Source organism: Danio rerio, chromosome 19 (assembly GCF_049306965.1).
Source record: "Danio rerio strain Tuebingen ecotype United States chromosome 19, GRCz12tu, whole genome shotgun sequence".
Taxonomy (NCBI): domain Eukaryota; kingdom Metazoa; phylum Chordata; class Actinopteri; order Cypriniformes; family Danionidae; genus Danio; species Danio rerio.
In genome coordinates this window covers 13,103,330-13,127,566 of record NC_133194.1, presented here as the reverse complement: position 1 = coordinate 13,127,566, position 24,237 = coordinate 13,103,330, and the positions used below count along the sequence as shown (strand labels likewise).

Here is a 24,237-nt window from a genome sequence, read left to right as displayed (position 1 = left end):
CTGAAGCAATGATCCGTCTGCATTAATAAAAGCGGTATGCATTACCATCGTTAATAAAATTCGTAATAGCAAAACTGCATATATTGTTATTACTATTAACGTAGCCTATATTACTGCCTTAGTTCAGTAACTTCGGCAGTAATGCAAAGTAATAATAAATGTGAATAAATAGCCTAAATGAAAGAAACAAGAGACCAAAATCAGTCACCAGGTCTAGTGCCCCCCTATGGATTTAAAGTGCCCCCTCAGTTTTGACTTCCTGGTTGATTTCAATCATAAACTCAACAGCAGTGCGTGATTGGTTAAGAGTAAACGGCGCTGCAAACAACGCATATTATGTAGAAAGATGAAAGATACCTTTATGAAGCAACGTCTCAGATTTTCTACAGTCATATTGATTTAAACATAATGTTGCTAATTGAGCTTCCATTCTTGTTCACTTTTATTTCACGGAAGTAGCAATAGATAACATTTTGTAGGTGCGTTTTTATTGCTTCATGGTGAGTTTTTGCAGCTTTTTTGTATTTTGGTGGCGGTTTGGCGGTTGAGCTTCTGCAAGAACCACGTGTTAAGCAGGTATGGTTGATCTTCTGATTGTTTAATACCCTTATAACTTAAATGTTTGAGTAAATTTTAATGATCGATTATGTGATTTTATAGTAATATTAATATAACGACGGTGTTGTGGCGGGAGGCGATAGAGTAGGCGATAGAGTTATGCCACTAATGAGTGACTGGGGTGAGTTTCATGAATGGAACCCTTCCCTAACAGAAGATAAACAAATTAATAGACTTCAAATACAACACCGATGAGATAGAGTAAATTGTTTAATGTGTGGTTTAGATTAAAACAACAGCAACAATATTGTGTGTTCCATGTAACCTAAATGTCTGTTTTAAACCCACAAAAAACCTTACATTTAAGCTACACTACAGTCAATATTGTTGTTTTACATTTATTTGTAAACCTAGTTTGTTTTGCGTTCACTTCCTGTCCTTGCTTTGTCCATTAAAATAACAATCATTTTACGTTTAATTCAATCAGGGTAGGGGTGTCCAAACCTGGTCCTAGAGGGCTGGTGTCCTGCAGATTTTCAGTCCAACTAGCCACACACTTGCACGGTTGTTTCTAGAAAGCCAAGCTTAATTACCTGGCCCAGGTGTGTCTGATTGGGGTTGGAACCAAACTTTGCAGGATACCAACCCTCCAGAACTAAGATTGGACAGCTCTAAATTAGGACCTTTGATTTTTTTTTTTTTAAATATAGACTGTGAATGCTAAAGAAAGTACATGCGTGGGTGCATTTCGTTGCAGGGGGGCGTAGTGTATGTGAATGTGAGAGTGTATGGCTGTTTTACGAGTACTGGGTTGCAGCTGGATGGGCATCCGCTGTGTAAAACATATAGTGGATAAGTTGGCAGTTCATTACGCTGTAGGGACCCTTGATAAATAAAAGGACTAAGCTAAAGGAAAATAAATGAATGAGTATTTATTTAATGTAGGCCTATTGCTTATTTGATCTTAAGTCAGTTCATATTGGGTCCGTGTACGTTTTGTTAATTTGTTTTCCATTTTTAAACGGAATAAAGGAAAGGAAGAAAACGTACACGCACCATATTGATTCATGTTTTTCTATCTTTTTTTTGTGTCTGTTTTAGGACAAACTCCGACTTTAATTACATTATCTTCATTTGTGTTGTGTCAATCGAAGAAAGAGATTCTCACGAATTTGGTTCTTGAGGTGAGTAAGCATTGACAGAATATTTGTTTTATTATGTTATTTAACCATTAACCTTATAATTGTTCAAAATACTTTATATAATCTTTGTGTTTTACTGCAAATTAACTTTTTGCAGTAAATTTAAGCTTTTAAAGTCCCCAAGAAATCAAAACTAACCATATGATTTTGTTAACTCACATTTATAGTTTTGTTGTGAACAGTTAATTTCACGTGTCCATGTCACTAAGAAAAAAATGTTTGCGCTTATAATCTTTAATTGAAATCTGAAAATGCACGTCCTGCTTTTTTCAGTTAAATTGTCAGATTATAACTGTGTGTGTCTCATTTCAGAGGCTGCGTCCTCCAAAGGATGCATTCAAAGGGCCCTGCGTCATCATGGTGCGACGAACGTGGTCTCATTTAAAATAATTTCGAAGACTTCTACAAATGCAACCTCAAAATGCTTCCTTCATTTCTCAGTTAATGAAGGATTCAACCGGTGGATCCTTTGTGTCCTCCAACATCCCAAGATTCATTGGGTGCTGATAACGGCTGGACGTTTTAAAAGAAAACTCCGGATTAAATGTATGAGTTAGGTTTTATTTTACTCAGGTATCTAAATACATGTTCATAAACAAGAAGAGTATGACATGTCTTACTAAAGAGTGATTTTAAAGATACATTTTCATGTGCAAATGTAGGGATCAAAGGAAATATATTTCAAGCTTTTGCAAACCTTGCTTTGCCTTCAAATTGCTTGATGTGAGATTTAAAGTCACTTTGAGGAAAAAAAAGTAATTACAAATTTTATTAACGCTTATGGCAGCCCTGATTTTGACTCGCCGACAGGTTTTAAGAAATCGCCAATCAGTGCTCATGCACGTGAGTGACAATCACACAGTATGAACTATTAAAGACGCGATCTGAGAGAATCGCAGAAGAGTCGCTGATGCCTGTGAGATATTTGGCGTGCTAAATATCTGGAGCTGTCTGCGATTCAAATCATGCCCTGTGAAATGAGTTTTTATTTTATTTTTTTTTCTTTCGGGGTTTTCACCTTTATTTTTGATAGGACAGTAGAGAGTATTGACAGGAAAGCATGGGGAGCAGAGAGATGGGAAGGATCGGCATAGGACCGCGAAGCGGAATCGAACCCGGGTCGCCGCGAGCACCGGAGTGCATGTGTCGACGCACTAACCACTACACCACTGGTGCTGACCTGCGAAATGAGTTTTGACTGAAAAAAAGCATCTGTGATCGGCTACAGCCATTGAGAGAGCAGCATTTACTTCCTTCAAACCCAGGTGAGCAAATATGTACATTTTCTACCCCATTGTAGAAAATTGTCAGCTATTCCTTCTATTGTAAAGTGCAATGTGAAACAAACGCTAGCCCAGATAGTCATGCAGTGTGAAAATATCTGTGACACGACTACTTTGAAAATCATGGAGTCTGAACTCAGCATAAGCCGCCTCTCCCCCGCTCACGACTAGCGACAGATCGGGAGCCATTCATTTCCAGTGGGGAGTAGTCCGAGAGCTGCGTTGAGTTCCGATCATCTTCGTATGCATAAAAATTCGGATCTGATTTGAGCTGTGGATACGCTGAAATATTTGAACTCCTGCGACTAGACCATATGCGACCGGCTGACTAGATTTGATGTATTCCAGTGTTGTCCAAACAGGTCTGTGCGTGCGAGATGAGAAATATTAGTTTTTTTTTCATAATTTCTTGAATCAGAAAAAAATTTATTAAAAAAATATAAATTTTAGAAAAAAACATTTCTCTTCATAAATGAGTAATAAAAATATATATATATATTTATGTTGTCTCCATATTCCCTCCAAAATTTTTAGCAGTCCATGAGTTTCTAGTATTGCACTCATGGTGAACGTACGGAGAATAAAGGCTCTTGCTTTTGTGCTCCTTTGTTTCGGACACTGCGTGAACAGCTTCCATGATGCATGACAAAACTGAAAATTCTGTGCTACTGCCAATAGGGGGCGTAATCCGACAGTCGTGTCCGAATGTTGTGTGCAGTGGAAAGGTGGCTTTATGGTTGCTAGGTGACGGGATCTGTCCTCTGTAGGCTAGATTGTCTCATTTCAAAACGATTGATTCTGCTTGTGCAGACTTTAAAGAACTCGCCTTTAAAGTCTGCATCCTTTGGAGGATGTAGCCTCTGAAATGACACACAGCTTATGTATATCTTAGAAATTAGGCGTGGCAAACATATTTAACCAATCATTCTCCAATCAAATGAAAGCAGAGGCAGGGTTTCCGTTAAGACGACAGCAGTGTTTGTGTTGACAAGACACAATATATATATATATGTATAAGATACGGTTGCGGCCGGAAGTTAACAAGATTTATTTTTATTATTTATGAAATTTCCCATTTATTGTATTTTATTAAGGTCTACCCCCACCCCAATCTTAAATGCAACCACCACAGTAACATAAAAACAGTAGTTGTACCGAGTATTATTTATGTTGTCTATTAAATTACCCAATAAATTGTATGTTTTAACACCTACCCTACCCAAGCCTGCTATAGTACTGTAAAAATGTTGATAATTGTTATACAGTGTCATAAAAAATGCTGCTATATTAATGTGCATATCACACTTCCGGCCAGCCGCGACTACAGATAATGTTAAAGATGGAGAGACATACAGGTCTGGATAATTTAAACCACTAGGTCACTGTTTCAAGCTATCCAGAGCTGTATGACTTTACAAATCGTGAATATCACAATATTATTAAATATTACAATTATAATAATATCAACACTTATCGCACTTCAACAATATCGCACTTCTATTTTTCTTGACAACAAAAAAGGCAGTGTGGTGCGCCTTGCTTTTTTGGAACATAAAAGCGTGTTGGGCGTGATTGGACCCTTACTATATCCATTCAACTCGCAGCAGAAAAACAGGCCACACCCACTGTTGTGTCATTTAATATTTAGTGTCTCTAGAAACTGCGTCACAATGTGAAAAAAATAGCAGTCGCGGACTCTTGTTCAAGAGTACTTTGACCTTATAATTGTTCAAAATACTTTTTGCATTTAATCTTTGTTTTACTTGAAATTTACAGAGCTTTTATTTAATATTCATCATTAAATTACGAATTATAAACTAATCGGAAGAATAGTTCACCTAGAAGTTTATAAAGCCATTTATTAGCTGATGCATTTTTTTTCCCTGAAACATTTCTTTTGCTGACATCCCAAAGAACGAAAGAACAAAACAGCATCTGTGTTATTGTACATTCATACAGTGTGAAATAGTGTTTTATCTATGCGAATTGAGATGGTAGTTAAACTGAAGGCTGAAAGATGTCAAAAAAAAAAAAACTACATGAGCTACAGGTACATGCGACACAGTACAATGAACTAGCTATTAAAAATATATTAAATCCTGAGAAATGAGACATTTTTAATGTAGCAAATTAAAATCTTTCTATACAATTTCATCTGAGAGTGTTAAATCACTCAATACGTGAGCCAGAGCTTCTCATGAAAGGCACATTCTCTCTCATATACACATTAACCATCCCGTCATAACTGAAAAAATCCTATTACGCGCTTCCCTTCCGTGCCATGCTCACACGTGCCTATTGAAGCCTGTGTTAGAGAGTATGAACAGTTTTGCATGCTTTGCATAGTCAGCATTGCATCAGACACAATATTCCTAGGAGAACGTGAGATGAGGGTTTGCTGGAAGGGAAACTTTAGTTGCGGCGCATGACGGTCTGCACAGAGATGAATGGACCCTCGCTGTGGGACGCTGGCATCTCTGAGCTGGGAGTCTCAGGCTCGGTGGATCCGCTGTGTCTGGCTTTAATGATAAGAGGGTTTGTTCTTCCTGCAGATCTCTGTTCATCTCATCATTTATTGCTTGGCTGTCAACCTGCAAAGGTGAAACAGCCAGTCAGTATCATTTATGTCTTAGTGGAGACAGTTATTGACATTAAGTTCTGGATTTGTGCTTATACACAGCCTTGAAATACAAAAAAACTTTAACACACAACATACGTAATGTTTTGCTAACTACAATATCATATCAAACTTTAGTTGATGTGTAATGTAGCCGTGTGAACATACACAACATCTCTGAAAGTAATACGCTTATAGTTCATTGCAAAAGGAGACATTGGCTTTTACAGAGTAAGCTAAGCAAAGCCTACAACGAACAAAGTTTGGGGACTCTAAAAAATACATGCGGGTTAATGAAGTCATAAACTCTTAAGGTAATGTACATACACAACGTGCAGAGAAAGGGGCATGGCCAGAGGCGCTGTAATGTTATAGCAGAGAAAGCTAAAATGTTGTCCAAATGCTGCCATTTCCACAAAGCTTGTTCTCTTTCTGTATTTGGGCTTCCGAAGGACACGACACAAAGAGAGAAGTGCTTACAGTTTAATTTTAATTATGTTCCAGAGAATTATAAAAAAATATATAATTGGCATTTGACAAAGGACAGCTTCCATGAATTTCTGTCTATTCAGTGCTAGATTCAGCTAAAAACTCCTCAAAGAAGGAGCAGCTCAAACCATAATGAGGATTGTGAGCCACAACCTGTAAATATTTGTATTTGTTAAAATTGATCTATTACATGCATAGTGTCTAGCGTTAATGGTATGTTGTAGCGAGAATGTAAACAAGGGTGTAAATAACGGGAAATGCTGTTTGGCACCAATAACAATTTAGCTACAAATTCACATTTATTATTCAAACCCCTGTAAACACCCACAATTTTCACCAGCGATGCAGTGTCTTTCTATGCGGCCACTTTCTGTGTGCATAGAGATATGTAAATGTTTCATATTACTCACACATGCCTATTTAGAATATATTTGAAAGACATTTGTTAGATTTTGTTTCAGAGAGCAGACATGGGGTCCAACTGTATCCTCTTCATTTTCTGTCTGATTCAGGCTCAAACTGATATGGCTAACAGCTGCTCTGACTGACAGTGTAGTTACACAATAGCAAAGCATGCATGGCGATTTCTGGTTACATGGAGCCAATCAGCGAATCACAGCACATTATGTTAGATAAACAATCAGCCTCTTGAGGGCGGGCTTTAGGAGGGGCTAGGAAATATGACAGTCGTTTTCATGTTAGCTGAGTAGCTGTATATAATCAAAGTAAGATTTATGAACAAAAAAACATTATTATTATTTATTTTTACAAATGAAGCATGAGCACAAATTGCTTTGCACCACATAAACACAACCAAGCCTTAAAAAACACTCTGGACCACCCTTCTAAAACCACTCAGGGCCATTTACAAACTGTACATTTACATTGAAAGCGGCAAGAGCATCAAAGTAGCTGCAAGTCATTCATTTTCAATGGTAGCCGGGCAGCAAGGAGCAGTGTGGCGTGTCTGCCAGTGTAGGCGTCGAGAAGAGTTGCAATCAAGTCAATTTTATGGTAATGAGCTATGACGCGGTTTGTCGACAAGCAATCGGAATGTAGAAGTCCACTACTTTAGAGGAGTCCAGAGAACACAGCCTTGTGAACTTTAGTTCTGACATCAGATGTTCCCATGTGTTCGATTATTGCGTTATATATATATATATATATGTATATATATATATATATATATTTTTTTTTTTTCTTTTAAAAAGTGGAAGCCTCATGCAACAATACAAAACAGTACTGCTCTTTCAGAATATTTCAGACATATGTACACATATTGTATAAGTGGAGCCAAACCACACCACACGCAACAACTTGATCTTCCATTGTTAAATTCATTTGCTAAAAAGTGTGCAACATTTTCTTGCTAGAAAGCATGTTTTTATGCGGGAATGTAAGTGATTTGCTGATATGCGACAACGGCTACTTTAAATACGAGATGAGTGTAGTGAATTTTGATATTCTCATTGCTGGAGCTGAAGGCCGACAGCGCTGTTGCCAGGGCGGCCAGAGTGACCTTTGACGTGCGGTAAGGGTGATCGCACAGTAAGAATGATGATTGTATTATTACTACTAATTACTATTATTACACTGATTACTATTCACATCAATGCTAAATGACTTTATTTCGAGCATGTGCTCCAGTTTAGTTTAAATGCTCCAGCTCTTCAAAAAAGTGAAATAATTAATTAGCTGAAAAACTAAATGAATTTAAGTGATCTAAACAATTCAGTTTCTTGTCGTGCCAATAGCCTAGTACTAAAGTATGATGACATATAGCACTGAGGTGCTCACGACAACCTGAGTTTAATTCCCAGCTTTAGGGTCCCTTGCCAATCTTTCTCCTCTCTCTCTCATAATCTCCACTATTCTGACCAATAAAAAAGTGAAAAATCCCTAAAAAATTATTATAAAAAAGCAATATGGTTTCTTTGTTATCAGAGAGCTAGAGTTAACTGGATTATAGAGTAAACCCTTATTCACACTAACAGTGACTTTGTAGCTGCCTTTCACCCTGGGTGTTGATTTAAGTCTTATCTTAAGTTTGTTTGGGTAACATTTATAAACGATTATCAGTGACAGTGAATAGATTTTCTTGCTGCTTAAAATCAGCAGTCATAAAATGTTCATTTACAATCATGATCAAGAAAAAAAAAACATGTAATGTGTCATTGTGGCTATTTATCGGTGGCAAACAGCAATCTGAGTAGGTCCGCGGTACGGATAGTGGCGAATGTCACGAGATCTGAGAGAACATTGTGAACTCTACTTATGCTAGTATTGGTAGTATTGGCGGTTACGCTTCATTTGCTTAGAGTTGAAAGATTCTCAAATTAGTTGGGTTGCAAGACATGCCCATATTAGATCGCCAGTAATCACTGTCTCTAGTGTTGTCGGAGATAGACTGCGTATCTCTGGTGGTGTAAATAGGAATATATAATGACTTTTGACCGCAAGGTGGCGCTGATCTGAAACGCTTTGAGTGCTGAAGACAATACAGAGTTTCTAGCAATATATTAATACTAGGGATGTAACGGTATTGTAAATACCGTCATACCGCAATATTAATTTTTTTCGATATTACCGAAGTCGCATGACTCGGTAAAACTATAGGTCTCCTGAGAAAATTTGCTCAGGCGAATGAAGCGAACGGGACGTAGCTGAAACTTCATTTCCCATCAGCCCCGGCGTGGCCATAATCCTTTGCGGTCTGTTGTCGCTACAGATCCAGTAATGCGGAAATGGAGTGTGCTGCTAGTAGCGGAGATGAAAAAAAGATGGAAATGATTGAACCTAAAGCGGGTGTTGTCGCCGCGCGCGTGCTGAATAGCGGTGCTGTCGCGCGCGTTCTGATCAGCGGTGCTGTCGCGCGCGTTCTGATCAGCTGTGTTGTGGCGCGCGTATTGTAAAGCGCCGAAGGGGGGTTGAGCGCGCATATTCAAGAGAGGTGTTGTCGCGCGCCTACTGAAGGGCTGGATTGGACGGAGGGTGTGTCGCGTCGCGGGGGCACTTTTGATCGTTTTGGAAGGGCATTTTCTATCCAAGACTAAAAAGGGCATGTGCACTGCACAGGTTGAGCCCTATGTGTGCACGTGCCTGCAAGTTGGGGAATACGACTAATAAAAGTCATGGGGACTGCAGAAACACAGCACACTGTTCAGATTGATTCAGACATTGACTTGTACCGCAAAGAGATCTCTATCTCACTCATGATTTGTCTTCTCAAGTGGGGGAAAGACAATGCACAATGTTACCCCACTGCTGTCAACCTGGGCCAAGTCATATCTCTCTTGTTCCAGAAACCTCAGTACCAAATGAGAGGGTTTTTTTTCTGTTGCAGGGGACATTGTAAATGCCCAGAGATACCAGCTTTTACCAGATTATAATTATATGATAATTTTCCTTTAAACCCATCTCTATCTAAGTGAGTGAGTGATTAAATGTTGAATGTGATGAGTTTTCAACAATACTAAATTGAAACTTTATTTTTTTACATGGTTTAATATTTTTTTGTTATTAAAATTGAAGTTAGTGTTTCAAAGCTTACAGATAGATGGCTAATTTGTATGTCATTGACACTTTTGGCACTTTTTTTGGAGTATTTTCAAAAGTTTTTTTTTTCCTGTAAATGATTCAATAAATACCGTACCGTGACATTCATACCGAGGTATTACCGAACCGTGAAATTCTGATACCGTTACATCCCTAATTAATACATACATAAATTTCGCATTTGTAAGCAAAATATTTAATCTGTGAAATGGAAACTACTAGATAGTGTTCAACTCATTGTGCCACTCTGAATCTAAACCAACCAATCATTTATTTTTGGCTCGACTGTTCCAAAGTTTTAAACAAAAATAATCGTTTTTCATATCTCCTGACCACTAGGTGGCACTGTCCTAAAAAAGCTACAGATTAATCATTTTTCGAAGGGCACTTTGGGGTAAAAACAAAAAAATCTAACTCAAAATTATGGCTGCTGTTCCAAAGTGTCATTCCAAACCAAAGTACTCAAAATGGCTACTCTGAAGATCCTTTCTGAATAAGGATTTCGAGGGGTAAATCTGATGGACACTACAGGCCTCATTTTTCTTTGTGCAGGAAAAATGATTGGTGTTGAACAGCATATTTTTAAAATTTGGCCATGGATGAGTCCTTCTGAATGGAATGCAGTGCAAAGTCTTTACACAACAAAGAATTGTGAAGGTATAACCTCTAGTCAGATTGCACAGATTTCTTGTCACAAATCAAATCAATTTCTATAATAATAATAAATTTTGTCTCCATTGTCTGAATATAATTTGTTTGGATTTTTTTTTCCCCAATCCATGGAACAGGGAAATTGTGCACTAGTGGTGGCACTAGAGGTACTGGGTTAGAGATTTTACGTTTGTTGTGGTTAAATTTCAGAGCGTCCTCTATCTGTGTGGCAAATCTGACTGCTTTTTACAATATGATAATTCCAAAGGAGAAGAAGAACACCATCAGTAAATAAAATAGCTTCCAACTGTGTGTACATTAGTGAAGAATTACAGGCCAAAGTTTAGTTCTTAAGGACAAAGGATTTGTTCATTTATGAGTAATAGTAATAATGAGCCTTGCCTCAGTAAACACTACTAATCTGCTAAACCTAAGATTAAAGTGCACTAGGTAATATGGCTGATCATAATCGCTGTTAAATTTCACTACAATATTTTTTGAAAAATGTCAGTGATCAGCTTTACTACACCATTACATGGCAGTGAATCGTAAATTAGTCACTTAATTAGTCAATTAGTCAATTGATTCATTCAAGAACACGGATTCATTCAGTAAGGTCACTTTAAATAAGAATAAACTACCCGATTTAATTTGGTCAAAGGTAAGATTAATTTTTTTTTGTGTAAATTTCTTGTTGAAAATGCATGGATCCAACACAATTTCTAAGTTTGTATTTGGGACAACTTTAGTATTTTATGTTCAGTTCTTGAACGTGAATTTGTAAAGTTAACTTAATCGATTTGTGTTGGGAGTGGGACAACATGAAGGAATTGTGTGGAACCCTGCATTATTTACCTTATTAACAATAGTAAAAAAGGGTAATTTACCTTGTATTTAAAAACTATTTTTAAGGATTGTTCATTGTCCTATATTTAAACAAGACTAAATTATGTAAGAAACTAATTGTGTAATTTCTATCATGATAAAATAGTTTGTTTTTATTAACCCTTGATGTTGAGGACATTTTTGTCTTGTTCATTCTTGTTTTAACAAATGTACAGTCCAGGATAAGCTTTGATGCTTGTTCTGAATAAATTCCCATGCTTCACCAGAAGATGTCATCTGCAGGACTTGAGGCACACTCAGTGCTTGAATTCACTCACAGCTTTTCATTTGCCCTTCCACTGGGGTATACTAGTAGAGTGATGTTGAAAAAATCGATTGAAGAAATTTAGTTCTGCGGGGCTGACATATTTTTAGACCATAGTTTAACTCTAAAACAAGTTAAGACATTACCACTTTTTGGTTAATTATGCTGAGGTCTGTTTTAATACCTAAAATAAGGTCTGTGGGTAGCACAAACAGAAAATGCATCACTAACACTTTAGTTTTCATGATTTATATTTAGTGATGGATCTCAACACAACAATCATACAAACTTCCAAAGCAATGCTACGTGCTGGGCAAAACTTCCTTATTGTGGCTGAACACCTGAATTCTTTATTGTTCTGTCATTTTTATGGTGGTATATTTGATGTCATGTCATGTTTTTTTTGATAATTTAGCCATTTTTGTATTGCGTTCATATTTCTAGAGTTTGAATCTGGACAAGACCTAAATTTTCAGTGGTCTCAGTCAACTTGATTTAGTGTGCATCAAGTTGACTTGGATGGCAGCAGTTACATTTTCAATTGCAAAACTTCAGTTTCAGTTTAAAACAGTCTTTACCTTTTCCTCCATTCCCCAACTTTTATTTCTCTAAGCAATATCAGTACCTATAAGTAGCACTTCTTGTTTGTATTGTCTCTTCCTCTTGAGTTGCTAAATGCCTTCCTCATTTGTAAGACACTTTAGACATAACAAAAGCTGCTAAAAAGCAGTTAGTATAAAGAGCAGTTAGTGCATTCATTATAACTGAACTGAACCAAGTGTGAACACCTTAAGTTAATGTGGGAGAGGATTGCTGATTGAATTCACAGCACTTTAACGTTTACACTATGAAAGCTATTTGGTCAAAAGCAGTCAAAAGCTTGAAGTGTTGTAAACAGGCCTACACTGTAAAAAATTGCTGTTTTATTTGTTTTATGCATTTGTTTTATAAGTTACACAATTATTTGTAAAGATTCAGCAGTTTTTTTCTGACGCGTTTGCCACTCATGCAGACAGAAGACTATCCAATTGTTTTGATGTAAAAAAAGTCATTGTGGCCCTGTTCATGCGGATATTCAGGTCTGTTTTCATCAATCTGATGCAACTTTTATTATTTACAGGAAATAAAAATGCACTTAAAAGTTTCAGATCAATTAAACTCAATTTACTAGCCTATTTTATGCATTAAATAATGAAAATTAGGCTACAGCTAATTTCCTTTATTTCCGATTAGACCATGTACTTTATTCAATTTTACAGTTTTAAAGAGCCCATATTATGGGTTTTTAAAAATGCCCTTCCATGTAGTGTGTAACACAGCTCTAAGTGAAGTGAAGTATCCAGCTAAGGCCTAAATCTGTTAGTGTTCAGTGTTTAAAACTGTTGATTCATCTATAAAAGAATCGACTCATAGTGCTTCAAACGAGTCGCCTTGATAACGAGTCATTAGGCGTTTCGCCATGCAGACGAACGAAACCAAGTTATTCACGTGCACACGCAAACCCGGGAGATTTCAAATCTGCGGCCCCGTCCTCTAACACAAAAACCCACACCCACAAACACACACACACACAAACATGCCGGTCGATTGAAGTCACACTGCAGATGGATATTATTTAGTCTCTACCCAAAGATGAAACTTTAGCATTATAGCCAATCAGTTGGAAACTACTGGAAACTTCTGGAAACTACATGCTACAAAGAGTACTTCATCGGCGTTTGTTAAAGGAAGGATCAGTAAAGAGTAACTTACTGATAGACATGTCAGGATGGGTTTCTTCCTCTATTTCTCAAGTGTAAGTGCGATTAAAGTTGTTGCCTCGTTGACTTTAGCTTGCAAATGTATTTAGTTGTGATTTGTTACTTGTAACCGCGTGTACTGTATGAGGTTAACTCGCTTTATTCTCATATCGCATGCAAAGCCACGTTAAAAACGCGACGCGTGCTGCTTTGTTTACGGAGTTCCGTGGAGGAGGGTAGTGTGTGTGTGTGTGTGTGTGCGCGCGCGCTGTCATCCAGAGGTGTGTGTGTGTGTGTGTGCCCGCGTTGTTGTCCGTAGGAGAGTTAAGTGTTTGTGTGTGTGTGTGTGTGCGTGTGCGTGCGTGCGTGCGTGCGCGCAAGGACGAGGGCAATATGTGTGTGTCTGTGAAAAGAGCAGAGTGAGACAAGCTAGAAGATCTCCTCAACTGTTTTTGGAGTTTTTGCTAATAAATAATAAAACTAAAAGTAAAACTTTTTTAACTAATAAAATAGTTAGTTGTCGGTATTTTCAAGTCCATTGTCTGTATTAACATTGACCCTCTGGCAGTTAAAATCCACACCTACACTATGGAGCGTGTATGAAATGTGATTACTTTTATATTGCTGATTAGCTGTTTGGCATTTCACTCTCTCACTGAAGGCAGTTGACCAATCGCAACAGACTGTCATCGGTCCAATCAGATTAGCTTCGCTCTAAGGAGGGGTTTGGGAACAAATGAATCACTGGACGATTCATACGGGAGTCGCTGGGATAATTAGGTAAAAATAAATGCACATTATAAGACCATGAAAGTGTTTTTTAACCTTGCATGCATATTAGACTGTTGTTGGAGACACAACCAAGATATGACCCTATTGCATGTATAATATGGGCTCTTTAATATGTACATATGATTTTTTTTTAATAACATTCGCTTAACAAATATTTTAGCACATCAAAAGTAATTAAATTACCTGTCATTTAATTAATAACTTTATGCAAAAGAATCAGGAATTGATCGCGCGCACGCAAAAAAAGCAATCATCCGAGACATGCATCGCTCTCATGCCACATTTGAGGATAAATTCAAAGTGCTGCTTTGAATAGAATGAAATGATTAAAAAGCACATTAAAGACTATACACAAAATAAAACATACATAAAGGTGTATCTTAAGGAAAAACACCAATTGACCGGCTCTGCTCTTGGTTTTAAAAGAGTAAAGCAGCTTCAAATACTAATTTGCTGAAGAAAAATGACAGGAATTTTGCAAAAGAAAAAGATTAAACCTATCAGGACTGTTAGAACATTCAACTTTAATATATTCTTTCGACTCCTATACAAAAGCCAAAGGATGTTGTACATTCGTCTCTCCTGCATGCTTCAGCCGCAGGTCCCGCTGTTTATGAATGAAGAGGCAGAGAGAATGTGCTGTTCTGTTTTATCACAAGGTATTTAAACAAAAACTAACACTGAACTGCTCACAATGCTCAAAAAGTTAAATTAAAATGCACAACTCTTGTTGGTTGCACCCGCGGGATGCACAATAAACCTAACTCGCCATTCTTTTAATTTCCTTAATATCTGTGAAGAATGAGCCAACCGCAGATGCTGTCATGTTGATCTTGACACTCTGCTTTATAACTTATTAGTTTACTACAATAATTACACTTAGCTATGCCATTGTTCATTATATAGACCTTTTTCTTGGAACGCAAAATTACCCATTATGCTTTGCGTGTATGCGCAAGGAGAATGCTAAGAACTTTTGGTCAGCAGCTGATGCGTGTAAACAGTCACATTTGGACGGCTTTGAAATGATAGTTTTAATCTATTTTACCTGCTTTTATCCTCTTTGAACTAATACTGTTGTCCATCAGCACCATCTCCTGAACTGATCATTTAAAGAAATGCGATCTAATAAAATGGAAAACAGCTGCTGTGAGGCATTTTCCCCTCGTTGTCAGACGGCATCTTCTGCAGTTTAAATGAAGCCTTGTCATCGCTAAAGTCAACATTTTCTCTTTATTTCAAATATATAGCCAGCCCAAACAAATGTAATTCACCAAAATGTTTGACACACACACGTAGCCTGTACTGTCCCACTGACACACTGATTAAATAACTGTGACAAAGTGAAAATATAGGGTAGTGTCATTTCGAAATGACAGAAAAACACAAACCCTGGTAAAAACAACACACAAAATAAAACACAAACGGCTCGCGATTAGAATAAACAGCAAATCAGCCAGCAGAGGATCAATAACAGACTTTTATTGGTCATTTTTGTAAATTGCTCGACTTTCATACCTGTTAAGTTTCATGCCAGTACTCAGGTTTGCTCTCTCTCTCTCTCTCTCTCTCTCTCTCTCTCTCTCTCTCTCTCTCTCTCTCTCTCTCTCTCTCTCTCTCTCTCAGTGTGTGTGTTAAAGAGCCGCTGAGCTAACAGCTGACAGGACGGGAAGACACTGTATTTCTGACGGCAGACACGTGAACTAGGAGAACGTTTTTCTCGTATTTCTGATGCGCTTGAACCACATGTGACAGATTATAACGGCTTTAACAGACACATTTCTAAGTTGTGTGTCACAAAAACACTCTGTTATCCATTAAAAACGTTATTGAAACCCATTTTCGGAGCGCAAATAACCAGTTGTACACGCTATAAACGGAAGTTTTTTAGCATTCTACCGGAAGACGCTGGTCGCTATGGCGCCCTCCATGCAGCAGCCATGAAATATGTCTATACATATACAAAGGAATTGTCATTATTAATCATGATTAACATTTTAAACAAAAAGCAGTTTTTCTGTTATCGTGCAGCCCTATAAGGAACATGACGTCATCTAGCGACATTTACCTTTTCATCAAAGGTATTTGGGAGCGTTATTGGCTTGTGAATATTTACCTTGAGCATTAGCCAATAGACTTTCTCTTAGCAGGTTAGTGACCATCTCCAGCTCCTGCTCGGCCTCCTGCACATTTGGATCCAACTGCAGTACTTCCTGTAAATCAGTGCTGGCTGACAGGTAATCCTGTGAGAGAAAACAAAACTCTGCAATACGGCACTGAGTTTGGAAGTACACGTTGATTTCTATGCTTTACTGCACACTTTAAATGACCACAAAGCCATCATATGCTATTTTGAAATGTAAAACCTCTCTTTTGACTACACAGGCATAATATCTGAGGACATAATACAAACCTTCAAGCCTTTGTGTGCCAGTGCTCGTCTATAAAACGCTTTCTTGTTCTTTGGCTCCATCTGAAGTGCAGAATCACAGTCCTGTTTGGCTTCTGCGAAACGTTCCAGCTTGAGAAAGCACAGCGCTCTGGAAAACACAGGGAGAGTTTTCATTGAGCGATGCGGCCTGACTCTCTGTTTTATGCTGGAGTTGTCAGAGTTAATTGCTGACTGAATGGCTCCGTCTGAGTAGCTCCAGCCTCAGCACTTTCTAGAAGGCTCCATCAAATCGGAGACAGGACAACATGTACAGCTATTCGGGATTTGTAGCTACTTTGTATTTAGCACCAAATTGCACCTGTGCTCAGAATGGAATACTAGTGCCTGTTTCACTCCATGCAGTGTATACTGTATAATACATGTATATGAAACAGTATGCATTATGCAGCATTTGAATCAGCAGTATATACCACGATTGTCAAATGACCTCATTTTATAGCATGATTAATTTAGTGCATGGCTTCGAGTGTTTTTAGAAGAGAACTGCAACATTTATTTTTGCGATTTTTTTTTAAATTTTTTTTATTGGTTTTAAGTTACATACAAACACAAATAAAAAAGACAAAAAGCAAGGGTATCAGTAGACAAGTATAGCAGCATATTTTTGCAATTTCATAGTTTGCACCAAATGCCATAAATTTTAGCAGTCTAATTCAATTATTATTAGTTATTATTAGACTGTTTCCAGTGCGCGTTGGACATTTGTCAAATGGGACGTTGATTCAGTTAAGATAATAAGATAATCTGGAAGCTGCCACATGACTTTTATTTTGAGTATGATGACGTATTTCTCACTGAAAACATATTTTTATTGAGGTGCGTTTCTTTTTCATCTTTCATTTGCAGCAAACTAATGGTTAGAGGTCTGTGGCTAAGCGTATTTCGCCCAAGCCATCAAAATGATTCAAGAAGGAAGCAAATACTCAGATTTTGATTAAAGATTACCTTAACAAACACCTTTCAGTGGATTAACTAACAGAATAACTGTTTACCTTAGGACAAAGTGCATTGATTTCATGCGGACATTAATGTTCTTCTTTTTTGTCAGGCATATTTAGAGCGAGAATGATAATACAGTGCAGCCCCAAAAATACCAATTCACTCCCGTTTTAAGTCTTTATACTTTGGCACAATCCTTTAAATGTCAGTATAAGTTTTAGCCATTTTACATAAATGGACCTTTTTAATATTTTCAGGTTTCTCAGTAGCAGAAGTCATCATAGTTGGTCAAACTTAGAGAGCAGTGAATAGAAGAGTAGGACAAATACGTTTTTTTGCGCTCCAGTTCGCTCAAACAACAAAAGCAATCTCCATGAAAGTGTTTTTACGGCTGTGGGAAAAATAGTGGCACATTTTGCCCAAGTTGTCAAACTGATGTCATCTGAAAAGGACTGTCATTCCAGAGGAAAGCAAATACTCAGATTTTGATTGAAGGTTACCAAAACAAACTCCCTTTCATTCTCAGCATAATTGAGTGCAGCCCATTTTGAAAATGATTATTAGTATCCATTTATCAGTAAATATACAATGTGTTTTAGTGCATTTAAACAAAACAAATTTATTAAACAGATATATTTATGAAAATAATATTTTAGTCACCAAACATGTTCAGAAATTGAAATATAATACAATTACATTCAAGCTTAATATTGCAAAAACAACCTTAAAAATTTAAATACAAATTTTCTATTTTTTTGCTTCTCTTGATTTTTCCTCTTTGTTAAATATGTAATATTTTTCTATAACATAAATTTGGGTGTACTATAGTTTTTCAGGGTTCCTGCGGGTTTCATCACGTCAAATTTAAGACCCTTTTAAGAACATTATGAATGAAATTTTTAGACTTATACAGGGCTAAACACTAATGATTATTTCTAAAAGAAAATAAAATCAAATGTAATTATTTCTTAGTGACAAACTTTAATGTGTCAAAACAAGAAAATTGTAGCTGTAAACTATTTTCAACATAATATTTATTTTTTTTTAATCACAAGTTTAATATTGGTAAAAGTATATTTATTGTAGAGGCAATTACATGAATAATCAAAAATATATATTTGTATCTAATATACAATTGAGGTCAAAATGATTAGCCCCCCTTTGAATTTCTTTTTATTTTTTTAATATTTCCCAAGTGATGCTTAACAGAGCATGACATTTTCACAGTGAGTCTAATAATATTTTTTCTTCTGGAAAAAGTCTTATTTGATTTATTTTGGCTGGAATAAAAACGTATTTTAATTTTTTAAAAACAATTTTAAGGTCAAAATTATTAGTCTCTTTAAGCAATTATTTTTTTTGATAGTCTACAAAACAAACCATTGTTATACAATAACTTGCCTTATTACCCTATCCTGCCTTATCCTGCCTTGTTAACCTAATTAACCTAGTTAAGTCTTTAATTGTCACTGTAAGCTGTATAGAAGTGTCTTGAAAAATATCTAGTCAAATATTATTTACTGTCATCATGACAAAGATAAAATAAATCAGTTATTAGAAATGAGTTATTAAAACTATCATGTTTAGAAATGTGTTGAAAAAAATCTGCTCTTCTTTAAACAAAAATTGGGGAAAAAAATAAACATGGGAGCTAATAATTCAGGGGGGCTAATAATTCTGACTTCACTGTATATGCACAGATATAATATTGTATAGCTTCCTATTAAAAATATTAATTTAAAAGATGGGCTATACTTGTATATATGCTGTGCACTGTAAAATTGTGCATGATCGCTGTTTCTTTTATGTATTCAAATAAGTACAGACCAAAACAAGCATGTTTCATTTTGCAGAAGGTTTGTTATTCAATTACTATGCTGAAATGGCTGAAACACTGGCTATAATTATGTCACCTGTAGTTTGCATTAAGTTTGTGTGTCATTTGGTGATTTTGCTTGTTACTGTTGTTTGCTCAAAAATACTGTGGTTGCTTGTTCAAACGACATATTTCAAATGAGTTGAAAAACCACAATTCTTTTCTGCGACATTTTTAGGCCTGTCTTTAAAGGTTTATCAGCTATCATCAAAATTATTTCTTATTTGCAGAAGATTGATGTGATTTCAACTTTTAAAATCCAACATTTCCACTTTACGTTAATTATTTTAGAGTGCTGTTTCAGTTTGTAGCTTGTAAAATGTGGTAAACAGAAGCAGTTTTCATCAAATCAATTGCACGTGTATACCTGTTGGTGTAAATGGCACATTCGTTGGGTTTGATGGCCAGACACTCGCTGTATTTTTCCGAGGCACCTTGAAACTGGCTGTTCTTCACCAGCTCATTTCCTTCTTGTTTCAGTATTGTGAATCGAGCCTCTGCTTTTCTGGCTGTGGAGAAAGTAGATACAGCACAATTACATTTCTGAAAACCAAACAGTGTCCTTTAGTTCACATAGTCCAGTCGACTTAAATTCCTCTGACCTAGATTTTCTTTGCATGTCATGTCTGCAACATATTTCTCAAAAAATGTTTTTTAGATTTCTAAGCACATTTCCTTCTCAAATTTTCTTATTTATTCCATTTGATGTCATGTAGGCATGGGACAATAACCGTTTTCAAGGTATACCACAGTTTGGAAACGTCAAGGTTTTAAAACGGCCAAATTGTCTGCTATACCATTCCTAAGGTAAGGTAGGACATTTTTTGTTTGTTTTTAGGACAACAGCATCTCCAGCAGAAAAGATATCCAAAGATTCTTTTTTAAATTGTAATGAAATCTGGGTTTTAAAACTAATGAAGACAGCAGAAGTCGATGATTCACTAGAATTATTTAGTCTGACATGTTTACTGCTTCAAAAAATTTAAAACATTTCTCACAAAAATATATTGTGTTCAAAGGGGAAAAAAGTTTTAGTTTTTACTCAGACTTTTAAAAAGAATATATTTTAGAGCAGTAATCTCAATATTTGGAAACCCTGATATTTTTATCCAAGGTTATCATACTGTCAGAATCTTAAACCATCCCATGCCTAATGTCATGTTTGTTTTTTTAAGGACAATGTACATTAATAATACAGAAATGTACTGTTCAATGTGTCAGAATTAGTCAAAAGCATGTTTTGCATTTGCACCCCCTGGATCGAAAGTTAAATAGTTTCCCTAGAAATATTAAATGCATAAATACAATTTTCATAACACACACAAAACCTATAAGTGACAAATTAATATCTCTCTCAAACACATATGCAACTGTCAGAAAACAGAATCAATAAATTCAATGTCATGATCCAGCAACAATTATTTTTTATTGTTTGTCAAAAATAATATGTCAAATATAATAATGATGATGACTAAATTAAATTAAATAATACATCAGTAAAAATAAGGAGAAAAAATGCTGCAAAAAGATTTCAGTCACAACAAATTAAGGCATCTGATATTAAGAGTTTTTGACAGCTGTCATTTTCTGAAAAATAAGAAGGGAAAAACTACAGAAACCTCCACTAACTGAAAAATTTCAGGCGGTCCAATTATTGTTTCCATAAATTTATATTCATATATTGTTATAGTATTTATTATTTCAAATGACTTTTTATATTTTCAGTCTTTATTTTCATATTATTTATTTATTTTAGTTTTACAGTTTCTGTTAAGCTTAATATTTCATATTTTAATATTTTATTTTAAAGGGCACTATATTTTAAAGATAAGATGAAAAATAAATCATTAACAAAGTATGAAAGTACATTTATTAAGCACATTATAAATGTGCTCATAAGTCAATAGTACAGCATTTGTAGCTGCAGTTATAAACTGCTTACTAACGTCTATTAATGTAGAGTTAATGCTTAACAGATAATGAATTCACTATTTTCTAATGCTTAATAAATGGTTCATAGTGTGTAGTTATTATAAAGTGTTACCAACATGGGTTTAACAATAACAACATTTAGATTTTATGAAACCTAAATGTGCTGTTGTAATTGACCCACTAGCAGCAGAACACTTGGCAAGTTGGCACTGGTTTTTCTCAGTTCCAGTTAAGTCATATTGTCATTCATCTGAGCTCATGTGGCTCAAAGGACAGCAGAGCAAAGGTTGTCCATTGTGAATGTGATCAGGTGAAATGTGTGCTTCGTAATCATGTGGGCTCAGAGTGAAACCAGACTCGTCTGCTTCCATTACGATGAGAGCTGACTGTGTTACGCTTTTACATTATTGATTGCCATCAAGCGCTGTACATCCATGCTGACAAATGCTGTTAGAGGCAGCATGTTTGCTTAATTATTGCAAACAATAAAAAAGAACGTAAACATCACATGACACAAACTAAAGTTTCTCAGTAGATATCTTTGTTAAAATAAAAGATGTTAAAATAAATAACAGAGTATGCTCTGTTTGTAAGCATTGACCTGAATTTGCAGTTCTTTATTTCAGAATGGATTTTTGCTTTGAAATGCATTATGTTAACTACACATAATGCTCTTATATAACCTCAGCTTGGATATTCGTGCTGGTCCAGACTAGTTTGTGCTGGTCAGCATAGGTATGCTTTTCACCAGTAATAATAATGGTCAGCAGGCAGAAACTGATTGACCAAGGAAGTCTTGCTGGTTAAGCTAGTTTGTGACAGATTAAAGCAAATAAGATAAAAATGATATTACTAGTAATTATCACCACACAGCCCAGCTGATTCATTACATTAATAATTGCAATTTTGTATTTAAAGTTTCACAAAATGTTATATTTAAATATGCAAATGATGCATCAATTAATTTAAAAAAAAATCTTTTTTTTTTTTAAATTTGCATACATTTGCAGAAAAAAAATCTGAACTATGAAAGAAGCTGTTTAAAAAACTGGTTGAATATTGGAAATGGTTTTTTCGGAGAGGATTTGGATTTTGGACATTTTTATTTTTATCTATTTTTTTTTTCAGAAAATAGATATGAATGAAACTGAAACAGTGGTGGAAAGAGTAATGAAAATTCATACTCAGTTAAAGTACCATGTAGTGCAAGTAGTGTAAAGGTATATGTTGAAACTATCACTTAAAAAAAGTATAGAAGTGTAAAATAAAGTAAAAAGTAGCCCTTTTAAAAGTACTCAAGAGTAGTATTACACTGTAAAAGGTAGGGATGCTCATTTCGGTTAATTTTGCTAACCGACAACCGACGCTCATTAATCGGTTATTAACGGTTAACTGGTCAGATTACTATTAATTTTATATTAAACAAATTGAGGTGTCTATTTTGTGTCTGACACATATTAGACACATTAAATATTGCATAAAATACTGATTTATTTTTATATGCTAGCATATTAATAACAGAACAGAACAACAGAGCATCTTCACGCACCTGCAGTGTTTAGCAAAGAAGAACAGAATAAACTAAATAAAATGAATAAAATAAATAGGACTGCTCTATTTAAATTATTTTCCACTTAAATAATTAATTTATATTACAAATCGAAAACACTGACTGATTATTTTTAATAACCGGCATAGGTTGTTTTTTTCCAATCATCTTTTTGTCTTCCGTCAAATAAAATAGCAGACTTCCTCAAATCGCCCTCAAATAAATTGGCATTTATTTAATGCCCTGCTTGTATTATTATAATCACAAAACCTTTTACATTTTTAATAGAAATCATTATTTTAAAGATTATGTCTTGCTATGGTTTCCTTTCTCTCCATCGCGGCTCAAGTGCGCGCGCTGCGTGATGAAAAGACAACAACACGCGCATAGCCTATGTTGACTTTTTGTAAACAGTTTTGTTGTTTAAATATGATATTGCATTAATGTGCATACATGCTTTATACGCTGTAAAATAAAAGGTAAAGCCTATTTGTTGCGTTTATGATGCAGATCCAGGTCAACATCAGCGCTTTTTTTGGCATCAACACGTCTGTTAAACAGCAATATTCTTCTTCCATTTTGCTTCTTTGGCAAATGTGTCTGTAGGCACAGGTTATAGCATACGTTATCGTCCCGCAAGTTAAGTAGGCTATGTCTTGCAGTTGAACAAGTGGCCAACCACAGCTAACGTGCTTTTTTCATTCCAAAAACGCGAGGCGCACCTGCCTTTATATGTTGACAAGGAAAAAAGAAGAGAAGAGGCGCGGTCCTCTAATGAAACGACTGAATCAGCTGGGTATCGATTGTGCAAAAGTGTTGCTGTATATGTTGATAAAATTCTAATATTTAATAATATTGTGATATTCAAGATTTGTACATTCATTCAGCTCTGGATAACTTAAAACAGCGATTAGACCTTCAGAGCAGCAATAATGCGTCCTGAAGTAAAGCGAAACGGCTATAAACTCCAGCAAGATAGAGTATCTATGAATAAAGTATAACTATAGAAACTGTGTTCATCTTAACTGAAAGCTTCTGCGTGTTTGCTGGCCTCACGCATCGCGCACCTGTCAGTCTGTCAGTCAGTCACCACGTAACCCCAAAGGATTAAACAGACAGCGCACAGCACTACACGATTACAGAAAAGTTTGCGCTGTTATAATTCACTTACCTTTTAATACGATTTGATGCGATTATAACCCGCTATTAAAAACAACAACAACAATAACTGAATGTTTTAAATGGGTAATGTAGCTGTGGAAGGATGCATTTTGGTCCTCGCCATGGAAGAATGAATGTAGCGGAAACCATGCTCTTTAAAAGTTCTCTGTAGTTGTCTTGACAACACAAACTGCTGCTCTGGGATGAGCTGCGTGTAAAAGATGCCCTTCTTAACGCAAAGGCGCATTCAATCTGCCCCTTATGCAGCCAAACTAAAAATATATAAAATAAT

General features: G+C 35.9%; 1 protein-coding gene and 1 long non-coding RNA gene across 3 annotated transcripts in view; one reads left to right on the top strand and one right to left on the bottom strand.

The window, feature by feature from the left end:
* Positions 1 to 336: 336 nt before the first annotated feature.
* LOC137488482 (uncharacterized) lies at positions 337 to 20,893 on the top strand. Its single transcript, XR_012394940.1, has 4 exons — positions 337 to 576; positions 1,660 to 1,742; positions 2,794 to 3,025; positions 20,020 to 20,893. It is a non-coding gene; the product is annotated as an uncharacterized lncRNA (long non-coding RNA).
* The window catches only part of spag1a (sperm associated antigen 1a), a 32,956-nt gene continuing 13,599 nt past the window's right edge, over positions 4,881 to 24,237 (bottom strand). Inside the window, exons 5-8 of one of the 2 annotated variants that reach the window (NM_001089406.2) lie at positions 19,671 to 19,812; positions 16,450 to 16,576; positions 16,153 to 16,279; positions 4,881 to 5,634 (exon numbers count right to left, since the gene is read on the bottom strand). In NM_001089406.2, coding sequence (NP_001082875.2) covers positions 5,630 to 5,634; positions 16,153 to 16,279; positions 16,450 to 16,576; positions 19,671 to 19,812 — 401 coding nt within the window. In that variant the 3' untranslated portion in view covers positions 4,881 to 5,629. The remainder of the gene's footprint in view (positions 5,635 to 16,152; positions 16,280 to 16,449; positions 16,577 to 19,670; positions 19,813 to 24,237) is intronic. The other variant, XM_073930957.1, reaches the window with a different exon arrangement.